We start from the raw sequence: 13010 nt of genomic DNA, 5'->3' as shown, positions 1-13010 counted from the left end.
AAGTTTTCTTAGATTAGATGGATCCAGATCGTGGAAAGCCTGTTTAGAGTGAGAAACATTATAAAAGAATGTTTGCAGTCCAGTTGCCATTCATCTTGTCTATGGATAGTAATGTAGTATCTTGTGTTCCACGGAGACAGTGTTATGGAAATTTGGGCTTATAAATGCTAATTCAGTCAAAACTTCAATGTTCACCTCTCATACATCCAAAAAGTCCTGAAAGTTAAAGTGGTTTAGGCTCTAGAGAAGATTATCACTGCTGAAGCCATAATAGATTGCTTGGCTACAGTTGCCATTCAGTAATGGCTTCATTTTGCAAGTATTTGCTCTCCAGGAACACTTCCTGTCTCATACAATATCCCTATTTCTTCATATTGTTTTTATTCACAGTTCCACCCTCCCCCTTCATTTTCTTAACATTGTTCTGAGTCTTCTCATGTGTCTTATTATCTTTCTGTCACATTTAACACACATCTTGTCTTCATATATTTACACATACTTCTCACCCCTCTCCTCAGACAACTGTCATTAATAGGCTATCTAGGTTTTTATAAAGTCAATGTGGAATCTGGGTGACCACTTCTTTCTTGATGAACGAGACATATTCTAGCTGAGGATTTGCATTCCCAATGGAAATTTCCTGCTCTTCATTCTTTCTTTTGAGCTATTCTATTGTTTTAGCACTTTATTAAAGTTTTCTGCTTTTTTTTTTGTATTGAAGAATTATGCTCCTCCAAGATTATCTTTGCTGTAATGTCACCTTTGTAGCTATCTGATGTAATTACGGTTAGAAGATTGATATGGTTCAGGCTAGTGAGTCATTGATTCTCATCCAAGAAATCAGTCAACAAGACCCATCCAATGAATTACTAATGCAATATAGGGTGCTTATAGTTGTCTGATGTTTGTCTTTGATTTAATTGGTATCTGTGCCTATGTTAGAATTGTCATGCAGAAGAATTGAAGGAAATCTGAAGATCTAATGGTTTAAGCCCAGGACTGCATGTTAGGAAAGCTGTGTTTTATTCCTTGGTCTGCCATAGACTTGCTGTGTAGTCATGGGCAAAAGTCAAGATGACAAGATGGAACCATATATTGCCATTTTTGAGTCCAGCTACTTCAAAGAAAATTAACAAGAAATGTAAATGAAACATTAAGGGAAAAACAGAACAGTTAGGCAAGCTACCCTGAGTCTTATGGAATATTCTGGTATTGGTAGAGTAACTGGCTCTGTGGATGAGGGGAAAGCAGTGGACGTGTTACTCCTTGACTTGAGCAAAGCTTTTGATACCGTCTCCCACAATATTCTTGCCAGCAAGTAAAAGAAGTATGGGCTGGATGAATGGACTATAAGGTAGATAGAAAGCTGGCTAGGTCATTGGGCTCAATGGGTAGTGATCAATGGCTCCATGTCTAGTTGGCAGCCAGTATCAAGCGGAGTGCCCCAAGGGTCGGTGCTGGGGCCGGTTTTATTCAATATCTTCATTAACGATCTGGAGGATGGTGTGGACTGCACCCTTAGCAAGTTTGCAGATGACACTAAACTGGGAGGAGTGGTAGATACGCTGGAGGGTAGGGATAGGATACAGAGGGACCTAGACAAATTAGAGGTTTGGGCAAAAAGAAATCTGATGAAGTTCAACAAGGACAAGGACAGAAGAATCCTATGCACTGCTACAGACTAGGGACCGAGTGGCTAGGCAGCAGTTCTGCAGAGAAGGACCCAGGGGTTACAGTGGACAAGAAGCTGGATATGAGTCAACAGTGTGCCCTTGTTGCCAAGAAGGCTAACGGCATTTTGGGCTGTATAAGTAGGAACATTGCCAGCAGAATGATGGATGTGATCATTCCCCTCTATTCGGTATTGGTGAGGCCTCATCTGGAGTACTGTGTCCAGTTTTGGGCCCCACACTACAAGAAGGATGTGGAAAAATTGGAAAGAGTCCAGTGGAGAACAACAAAAATGATTAGGGGGCTGGAGCACATGACTTATGAGGAGAGGCTGAGGGAACTGGGATTGTTTAGTCTGCAGAAGAGAAGAATGAGGGGGGATTTGATAGCTGCTTTCATCTACCTGAAAGGGGGTTCCAAAGAGGATGGATCTAGACTGTTCTCAGTGGTAGCAGGTAACAGAACAAGGAGTAATGGTCTCAAGTTGCAGTGTGGGAGGTTTAGGTTGGATATTAGGAAAAACTTTTTTCACTAGGAGGGTGGTGAAGCACTGGAATGGGTTACCTAGGGAGGTGATGGTTTTTAGGGTCAGGCTTGACAAAGCCCTGCTGGGATGATTTAGTTGGGGATTGGTCCTGCTTTGAGCAGGGGGTTGGACTAAATGACCTCCTGAGGTCCCTTCCAACCCTGATATTCTATGATTCTATGATAATTAATTATACTACTATATAAATTGGTGTGAGGACAAAATTGCTGCAGGATTCATTGCCATGCACTGCTACTCTTTCCACATTTCAAGGAATACCATTCTGTGTACTCTTTTTCTAGCCTAGATCCCCTAGAAGACAAAGAAAACCACCAGCAGAAAGAAACAGAAAAGGAATACCAAGAATGGAAAATCGATAAAGATGATGACGAGGACAGAGCTTTTTGGGAGGAGCCCACACCTTATACTCCAGAGTCTAGATTAGAAGCTCACAGACATCTTGAAGAAAAACGGAGAGTTAAAGAAAATATAAGGTATCTTGGTTTTTACATAAGCCCTAAATTGGTTAAGGGGTAGATTTTCAAAGGCATAAAGTCCAGGCAGTCAACCAAATCCGATTTAAAGTCCAGTGAGAGTTGGGTGCTTAATTCCCACTTGTGCCAAAATGAAATGCTGTCTACTCTGTGCATTGTTCACTTTTGTTTCTTTGTATTATTCATGATACCTGATACTGTTTTTCTCCAAATAGTTTTTTTAATTTTAATTGGTTGTTTCTATATTCAGCCCCAGTGTATGTTTTTAAAAAGTTCAGTGTTCGGTCATCTAAATAGTATCTTCATTGCACCTGAGTGCTTACTTCTGCTATTAAAAGCATTTACTATGAGGGCATGCAACAGCATTCTACAGAATTTTTGCAGAAGCAGCACTTCATGCACCTTTTCCATATGACTTACAAAATTCCATGCACGTCTCACCATGAAAATTGGTTCTCGAGTAACAAGATCCTGCATGTTGTATGTGCTGTTTGGGTCAGGAGAACAATCTTAATGCATGATCCCTGAAAAGTCATCTAAGTTTTTGTTTGTTTGTTTTTTAGGATGCCACTGGAACTCCACATAAACTGAAACCAATGCATGGATATTTTACTAGATTTTTTTATAGCTATAGGCCGACATTTTCAAAGATGGTAGGTGCCCAAAGTTAGGGTCCTAAATTTATATTTAGGTACCTGAACAAAAGTGACCTGCTTCTCAAGTGAGCTGAGCACCTTCAGCTCCCTACGATTTCCATGGGGCTTGTGGGTGCTCAGCTGTTCTGAAAATCGGGCCACTTATTTAGATGTCCGTATATGGATTTAGGAATCTAACTTTAGGCATCCAGGTCTGAAAATGTCAGCTACAATATTTACATTAATATTCATTGAAAGATATCATAATCACTTATTTAAGACTTGAAACTACGCTACGTTGGGTTATGATGCTATCACATCTGAAACACTAAAGATGGTTGGGTTTAGTCAGTACTAGGGAGATCTCCAAAGAAAATTTAGATTCTGTAGAAAGTGGTGTTGAGGTTCATTAGGTAATACTTTTCCTACTTCGCCAATATTAAATCAGTGCCCCAGGATAGTGTTAGAAGCACTCTTCTGGTGCATTAAGTACTGTCTTTTGGACGAGAAGTAATAAGTTTTCACCACTTCTCATTAAAAATCAAGTGGCATTTTTGAGTATTAACTCCAGTGTCTAGTCCAAATTCCAGTTTGAATAATTATATTCTGCCTTTCTTAATTTCTCATGGAATTTCAATGAGATGATGAATCCTTTCTGTCCTAAACTAATGTCATGTTTCATTTCACTAGTGGCTAGAGTCACTCATATATACACTGTGAGGGGAGATTCTTGTAGCCAGGGAGTATTGGGGGATATCGTGACTTCAAGGTATCTTGAAGCAGTTTAACCAACTTCCTATTTTCTTTTGGAGTTTACTAATTCATTACATTTTATATGTAAACCACATCAACTAGGTGAATATCAATAAGTTGTGGACTAAGAAAGAATGTGATATTTGTAACATGATACTTTTAAAGAAAATCTAGTTAGATTTTTTTCATGAGCGAGAATCAAATTCTTCCCTGTCATATTACTAAGATTTCTAGCTAAAAGCAACAAAAATATCCATTAAATATGTAGGCATCTTAAATTATCAAGCAAAATAGTAATGATGGAGATCTAGACTCTTTTAGGATGAATTGGTTTGGTCAAAAGCACTGAAGGGATGGCTTGTTCATTGCACTAATCAAAAGGGTAGGTACAATTTCACTACTGGTAGGTGGGATTGGGAAGGGAAGGTTGTAGGAAACCCTGATTTTATCGTAGATATGTCTTATAATAACTTTGAAGGAAAAGGAAAACAGTAAAGATGTGCCAAAAAATCCTCAAAGCCACACACAAACACCACTACCAGATAATTGTTCAAATATTTACATGGATTCATTTTGGTCATACTCATTCCCTTTTTATGTTTACTTCCTGCAAACATTTGAGTAGTCAAGTATGACTAGCACAAAATGTTCCCAGGAAACATATTTCAAAGGTTCATGCATAAGTATTTGGGGAAACCAATTTTAAATTCACATGCACTACTATTTGAATCAGAAATGCCAGCAGATAATAGTAAAGAGACTGCATGATTTATGTGAAAAATCATAACTAGCAGCGCACTTTACATTTCAAACATTTGAGATCAATCTATTAACTAAATTTTTGGGAAAAATAAATATACATATCAGTCAAATCTGAGGAAATTGCAATCTGCTCACAGATATTCTGTGAAAAGAAAAAGAAGTTAAGCTCAATGAATAAAGAACATGTTTGCTGAAAATTATTTGCTCACCTTTACTGGTAGGTTAAAATAACTTTTCTAGTGCAAAAGACACATTGTATAACCTGTATTATTACTAGAGGAGCTTGTCATTTTAAAATAAAAAACTAGATCACATTGAACTTGCTGCCATGTTTCTCTTCATTCTTTCTTTGCTGCTTCACAAAAGGATAATAATGTAATAATAAACCTTTGTTTCCTTTTCTTTCTCTGTTTTTTTAATTAAAGAGGGCAAAAAATGAAAGAGAAGCCACCTAGGACTTTGATCACTGCAGAAGGAAAAGTTCTGAATATGAATGAGCCAAAGTATGTGAGGAAAAAATAATAACTTTAAATGAGTGAACTAGTACTTTGCTTTTTATAATAGGGTTGATTGTGTAACTGAAGATATGTGATAATGTAACAGGTCTGACAAATCCTATAACCCAGTGCAATATTTTAGTTCTGTTGAGGACGCAAGGTTAATTATAGCAATATCCTGACGTTAGGGAACTAATGAATTATCAATCAGTTCAAAAATATTTAGCCACTTGCTCTTTAACATTTAAAGAACTATCTATAAAGATATCAGGTATTTTACCATTTTCCCTTCTAAGGTGTAGGGATTTTGCTAATTGTGGAAACGGGTTAATTATGTTTGACCATAATTGTATGAACAGGCATTTTAAATGTAGAAAAAATATATCAGAGTAATATTTCTAGACCAAATCATTGTCTCCACTTGTAGGTGGGATGGAAACCTGGCAGATCTGGGCAATGGAAGCCCCTCTATTAGAATCAGGTTCACTAGCAGGGGAGAGAGTGGAGCTGGGGGAAAACTCACCTACATTTTATTGCTGACATAGTTATTATGTGATATTGAAACTTTTCTGGAAAATGTTTCCAGAAGCATCAGCTAGGTGGGGCGCCAACAGCAGCATGGTTCCATTGGAGCTCTGCTGCCTTTTCATTGGGAGAGGGGTAGGAAATAGAGTGGCGGCACAGAGGTTCCCTACAGATTGCCTTTGTCCCCAGGAGCTCCCATAAGATAGCAAGCATCTCTTTCTCCGCTCCTCTGGAGGGAATGAAGAAGCCCCGTGAAGGGAACCTCAGGATATTTCCTGACCCCTAGACAAGTTTTTCCCATGTTGGGGGTGAAATGACAGTTTGTGTCTTTTCCTAAGACCAAGTCAGCTGCAAAAAGCAAAGCTAACATAGCTTTTGATGATTAGTATGGAGAGAATGTTGTTACATCTTTGGAAGGACAATCTAAAACTATGCACATTTAAGGGATTTGGAAACTGGCATTTTAATTTTGAGTGGTATGAATGGAATGAATAGCAGTGGCAGAAGTATTGGTGTTTATTCCAAGTATATCAGAAGAAGCTCACCCTTGTATTGATGTCTCCACTTTGTTATAAAAATGTGTTGACAGCAATACAAAAAAAGAGTAATTTTCTGTGCAAAGACAAGTCTATAATAGCTTAAAATTTTGTGTTGACAGTACTGAATTATGGTTCTGAGAGGTACAGACATTTAGAATAAAGCTCTAGCGTTATTCCTTTAGAAATAATGCTGCCCCAGAGTTTTGCACTGTCGATAGTTACTAGAGGTGTACTATTCATACAGGTCTTCTGCATTGGAATTTAGTCAGTGGATTTACGTATATAGGGCCAGATTATGATAGGCAGTTGCACAGGTGTGTGGGAAGCACACAAAGAGCTTCCACCCCCATATTGCACGGTATACACCAGGGCCTGTGACAGTTCCGGTACTCATTGCACCCCTGGTAGTGAATGGTACCCAAAAGAGAACATAGGAGATACATTCACAGCAAGGCACTTGGAATGCACATTCCCTCCGCAGCATGGCTTCTGCATGGCTGCTGCATAAAGCCTCCTCAGTCTGTCTGTATTGAAATAGAGAGGACTAAAAAGTAACAAATATTACTGGCACATACATTTTATAGTTGAGAGACCCATTTATTAAAACTTCTAAGAGCTGAATTTTCCCCATCAATTATCTGAAACCCAGTGTATCTGAGCTAGCATGAGTCTAAATAGCAGCATAGCCGCAGTATCATGGCTAGTAGCAGCAGAGGCACAGCTTAGTTGTGCCATGTATGTACCTAACAGTTTCACGTGGGTTTGTGCTCAGCACCCTAAGCCATCTGCTGCCACTACGTATGCCACTGTGGCTACACTGCCATCAAGCTAGTGCAAGCATGTGTACAGGAGCAGAGGAATTACATTGCCAGCTCATAGAGTTGATGAAGCCACAGATATACCCCTTTTTTCTACACGAGAAAAGTTTTCACCAGCAGATGTCTCTGTTCCTGCAGTGACAGCTGGATTTTAATGAAACTGACCTTGTACTCTACTTTTAATTAGGTTTTCAGTTAAGAAGAACCCCCCCCCAAATAAAACAGAACCCAGTTCAAACATCAGTAGTGTACCCATTCATGTAGTGAAGCTGTAGATGATTCTAAAAAAACATATGAAGTATCTTCTAAATTATGTTGGTATTAATCTAAAAAATGCTAGCAGTTGAATGTAAAGTTATGGAACTCTATGCTCACACAAATCAGTTGTATTTATTCTGAAGGTGGTTTTTTTATCATTGTTACTAGGCTTAATTTCTTTTTGAAAGATGATGAAGAAAACAACCAGTTCATCCTGGATCTTGCTGTTTATAGGTCAGAATTTATTATCCTGATATTTGGGAGCAATTTTCATTGCTGTCATACACTGACATGCAGTATTCAAAATTCACCCTTCCCCACACACTGGGACTTTATGAAGGGAACAAAGCATGGGGGGAATGGAAGGAATAGAATCCACCCCCAAACCTGTGGGCAGGTGATGGGGTCCTTCATATCTTGAATAGCCTTTGTCCTGTAGGCTCCTTTTATAGGCGTTTTATATTGTTGGATCCATGTAAACACGGTTCCAGTGGTCCTTTCCTGAGTCCACAACAGGGGTTCCTTCAGGACCAACCTATTTAGAGTTATGCAAAATCCCCCCTGCCTTCCTCACCCTCCCCCCCCCGCCCTGCAAAACCTCCACTCTTTAGCTCTTCTGTTCATGATCGCTTCCCTCTGCACTGCAGTGAAAGAATTTTGGTCCATGTGAGCACCCGGTAGAGTAAAGCTTGTGCAGTTATTGGTTATACAACATGAACCAAGATATCTTCTAGGAATTATTTTGAGGAAGTTCTATGGTCTGTGTTATATAGGAAGTCAGACTAGATGATCAGATGATCACAATGGTCCCTCCTGGCCTTGGACTCTATAAAACACTCTTGTTGTATTGAAGGACTTTTTCCCCTTATACTCTGGTGTTTCTGAGTTATCAGAACATGACTTTGTTTTAAGCTGTGGAAACGCTGTTCAAGTGCTGACGACAATAAGACTTTGAAACTGGTATGTAATAGTATATGCTCTTCAGTGAGGCTTGCAAACTTCACAAAATTTGAAAAAGTTAGCCAAGAAGTAAAGAAGTTATAATAGAAGGAAGAAGAGAAAGTGATACATTGTACTTTCAGTGATGGGCTGAAGAGTGTATAGATGTTAATCAAAGTAGATTCTTTACGGCTTACAAACCTTATTCAACAATATTGAAATACAAAAATGCTGCATCTAGTGTTGGTGTAGGCCATTACAGTTTACTGAGTTCCTGAAAATGGAATGTAAAAAGTTATTCTTCATATGGGAGTCAGTGTAGCCTAGTGGATAGAACACTAGACTGGGACTCAAGAGATCTGGGTTGTATTGTGAGCTTGGCCACTGGCTTGCTGGGTGACTTTGGGCAAGTCACTTCACTTCCCAATACCTCAGTTTCCCAATCTGTAAAATGGGGATAATTATATTAACCTTGCATGGTGACAGGTTTCAGAGTGGTAGCCGTGTTAGTCTGTGTCAGCAAAAACAATGAGGAGTACTTGTGGCACCTTATAGAATAACAGTTTATTTGGGCATAAGCTTTCATGGGCTAAAACCCACTTCATCAGATGCATGGACTGGAGAATACAGTAGGAAGATATATATATAACAGTACATGAAAAGATGGGAGCTGCCTTACCAAGTGTGGGGTCAGTTTTTCGTCCTGTTGATAATAGCACACTTTAATTAAATTGTCTCATTAAAACAATTATTGTTTATTATTTGTATTGCTATAACAATCCAATGTCTAAATAATAATCTGGGCCCCATTGTGCTGGCCACTGTAAAAACACAGTCCCAGTCCCAAAGAGCTTAAATTCTAAGATTCTCTCTAGGGCTGTTGATTAATCGCAGTTAACTCATGCAATTAACTCAAATAAATTAATTGCAATTAAAAATTAATCATGATTAATCGCAGTTTTAATCATACTTTTAAACAATAGAATACCAATTGAAAGTTATTAAATATTTTGGATGTTTTTCTACATTTTCAAATATTTGATTTCAATTTACAACATAGAATACAAAATATATAGTGCTCACTTTATATTATTATTTTTATTAAAATATTTGCACTGTAAAAATGATAAATAAAATAAATAGTATTTTTCAATTCACCTCATACAAGTACTGTAGTGCAATCTCTATCGTGAAAGTGCAACTTACAAATGTAGATTTTTTTTGGTTATATAACTGAACTCAAAAACAAAAGAATGTAAAACTTTAGCGCCTACAAGTCCACTCAGTCCTACTTCTTGTTCAGCCAATCGCTAAGAGAAACAAATTTGTTTACATTTACGGGAGATAATGCTGCCCACTTCATATTTACAATGTCACCTGAAAATGAGTACGGGTGTTAGCATGGCACTGTTGTAGTTCACGTCGTAAGATATTTACATGTCAGATGCGCTAAAGATTCATATGTGTCTTCATGCTTCATCCATTGTTCCAGAGGACATGCTTCTATGCTGATGATGCTTGTTAAAAAAATAATGTGTTAATTAAATTTGTGACTGAACTCCTTGGGGGAGAATTGTATGTCTCCTGCTCTGTTTTACCTGCATTCTACCATGTATTTTATGTTATGGCAGTCTCAAATGAAGACCAGCACATGTTGTTCGATTTAAGAACATTTTCACTGCAGATTTGACAAAATGCAAAGAAAGTACCAATGTGAGATTTCTAAAGATAGCTACAGCATTTGACCCAAGGTTTAAGAATCTGAAGTGCCTTCCAAAATCTGAGAGGGATGACGTGTGGAGCATGCTTTCAGAAGTCTTAAAAGAGCAACACTCCTATGTGGAAACTACAGAACCTGAACCACCAAATAAGAAAAAAAGCAACCTTCTGCTGATGGCATCTGACTCAGATGATGAAAATGAACATGCGTCGGTCCGCACTGCTTTGGATCATTATCGAGCGGAACCTGTTGTCAGCATGGACACATGTCCTCTGAAATGGTGGTTGAGTTATGAAGGGACATATGAATCTTTAGCGCATCTGGCACGTAAATATCTTGCAACACTGGCTACAACATTGCAGTATGAATGCCTGTTCTCCCTTTCAGGTGACACTGTAAATGAGAAGCGGGCAGCGTTATCTCATGCAAATGTAAACAAACTTGTTTGTCTAAGCGATTGGTTGAACAAGAAGTAGGACTGAGTGGACTTGTAGGCTCTAAAGTTTTACATTGGTTTATTTTTAAATGCGGGGGGGGGTGGTTGGTACCTAATTCTACATTTGTACGTTCAACTTTCATGATAAAGCGATTGCAGTACAGTGCTTGTATTAGGTAAATTGAAAAATACTATTTTCTTTTTTATAGTGCAAATATTTGTAATAAAAATAAATAAAAAGTGAGCACTGTACACCTTGTATTCTGTGTTGTAATTGAAATCAACACATTTGAAAATGTAGAAAACATCCAAAAATATTTAAATAAATGGTATTCTGTTATTGTTTAACAGAGTGATTCATTGTGCAATTAATCATGCTTAATTTTTAATCACGCAATTAATCACAATTAATTGTTTTAATTGCTTGACAGCCCTAATTCTCTCACATAACTTAATTACATTAGAGTAATCAAATGGAATTTTTTCAAATTGCAAACCCATAATTAATGAGTTGCATAGTCTTAACTGCTTTCTCCTGAACGATGATATTAACTTACTTAAACTAAATTCACTTTTATTTAATTCTGAAGACATCTGGACAGCTCTCTAATTGATGTTGATGTCCAGCCAACTCACCTCCGCATAATGGTGAAGGATAAGGTTTGTATTTTCTTATCACTTTCATTTAAAATTGAGAATTCCACTTTTCATGTCTGTTGTTACTCATTTTCTGGGTTTACTTTTGGCTACTGTAGGGCCTAAATCTTTTCCCATTGAAATCATGGCAAAGCTCTTACTTAGATCCATAGAAGCAAGACTAGACTCTTAGGAACTGATCCACTGCTTGGTCAACTTAATTGGAATCTTGCCATTGAATTCAATGAACAGTCAGATCCTCAAAGTTATATAGGTACCTAACTCCCATTGAAATCAATCAGTTAATTTCAGTGTAACTTAGGCACCTAAATACCTTTGAGGATTTGGGCCTTACTGGCTTGTAACTTCACACCAAAAAAAAAAAAGGCATAGGTCTGAATAGAAATCAATAGTGTCATTAGGTTAGGAAATAAACATAAAAGTTCAAAAGTACTCACAAACCCTTTTTTAAATGTATTACTCCAAGTGGTGTGTAACCACATAGAAAAAAGCCACTTACCAAACTGATACTATTTGTGACCAAGAAGGGAACTGGGGAGGTATGGACAGTGAAATATACAGGATTCTCCTCACAATTTTTTTACACCAGAGTTACTTCACTTCAGTAGAAATACTGCTTGTTTATACCAAGTAAAGTGAGACTAGAATTAGACCTACAATCTGTAATTTACAAAGGACAGAGAGAACAGGGTATATATTCTGCTGAAAGCCCCTTTCAAGAGACCTTCCATTTTCTGTCATTTTTGGTGATTTTTTTGTTTTTCAATTTAAATTGAAAACCAGAATCCCTATTTATAATTATACCAATTGCATAAGCACAAATTTCAAAATTACTTTCTCTGAAATAGATTGTTAGTCTCTCATTTAATTGCTAGTATAACTCAAACATCATTTCATATCTTTCTTTAAAAGTGTCACTTTTCTATTACAGCAATTCAGGCATGCATATTATATATATTACATACACACATAATGTAAATGAAGGTTGTTTAACATGCAAATCAGTTATTTGGATTAGTATTAATATATATTACATGATTCAGACCTATCCCACCCTTCAGATCAAAGTATATGTTAATGGTATTTCCGTATGTTTTCTATCTGGGTAAAAAAATATTTTAATACGCTATATTCTATCCTATTTTCCTTTAGCCATTTCAACTTGTGCTTCCTGCAGAGGTGAAGCCAGATAGCAGCTCTGCTAAAAGATCTCAGACAACTGGACACTTAGTTATCAGCATGCCAAAGGTATGTACATTCATTTGGACAGACACCATACAAAGCTATTTGTGTATCAACAGTACTTTGAGAAACATTTATAGATTGTACCTGAAATATGTTACTAGCTAATGACATCAGGTCAATATTTACTGTCAGAACTCTTATCCGTTAGAAAGAGCTTTTCATACAGACAGAATAACCTAGTGGTTCAGACCTAAGATTTATTCTTTCTTTCTTTCACAAAAAATAATCCTATTAGAACCGTTTAACTGTATTATTCATTTAAAACAAACTGAAGTATTTAGTATTTAAATATTTCATGAAGAATTTGCAATCCAAACAGAGAAGAATTGTGATAGCTCATGAGAACCAGAAAATTTAAACTGACTATGAATAGACAAGTCTACTTACTACTGTAAAATGAGTGAAATGAGAAAAATACTTTAAAACATATGCATGCTTCACATATATATGATGCAGACTACATTACGGCCCAGGTATGCTGGTCCAGCCAAACTTTTTCTGACACAGGACTGTTGGGAAGAGGCAGAGTAACTCT

General features: G+C 37.3%; 1 protein-coding gene across 3 annotated transcripts in view; it reads left to right on the top strand.

The window, feature by feature from the left end:
- DNAAF11 (dynein axonemal assembly factor 11) overlaps positions 1-13010 on the top strand; it is a 54288-nt gene that overhangs the window by 22937 nt on the left and 18341 nt on the right. For all 3 annotated transcript variants that reach the window (XM_039527589.1, XM_039527588.1, XM_039527587.1), the window contains 5 exons: positions 2500-2691; positions 5267-5344; positions 7647-7712; positions 11164-11233; positions 12383-12478. In XM_039527589.1, the coding sequence (XP_039383523.1) occupies positions 2500-2691; positions 5267-5344; positions 7647-7712; positions 11164-11233; positions 12383-12478 (502 nt within the window). The remainder of the gene's footprint in view (positions 1-2499; positions 2692-5266; positions 5345-7646; positions 7713-11163; positions 11234-12382; positions 12479-13010) is intronic.

This window comes from Mauremys reevesii, linkage group 2, assembly GCF_016161935.1.
Source record: "Mauremys reevesii isolate NIE-2019 linkage group 2, ASM1616193v1, whole genome shotgun sequence".
Lineage (NCBI taxonomy): Eukaryota > Metazoa > Chordata > Testudines > Geoemydidae > Mauremys > Mauremys reevesii.
The sequence above is the reverse complement of the archived record's forward strand: the minus strand, read 5'-3'. Positions and strand labels throughout refer to the sequence as shown.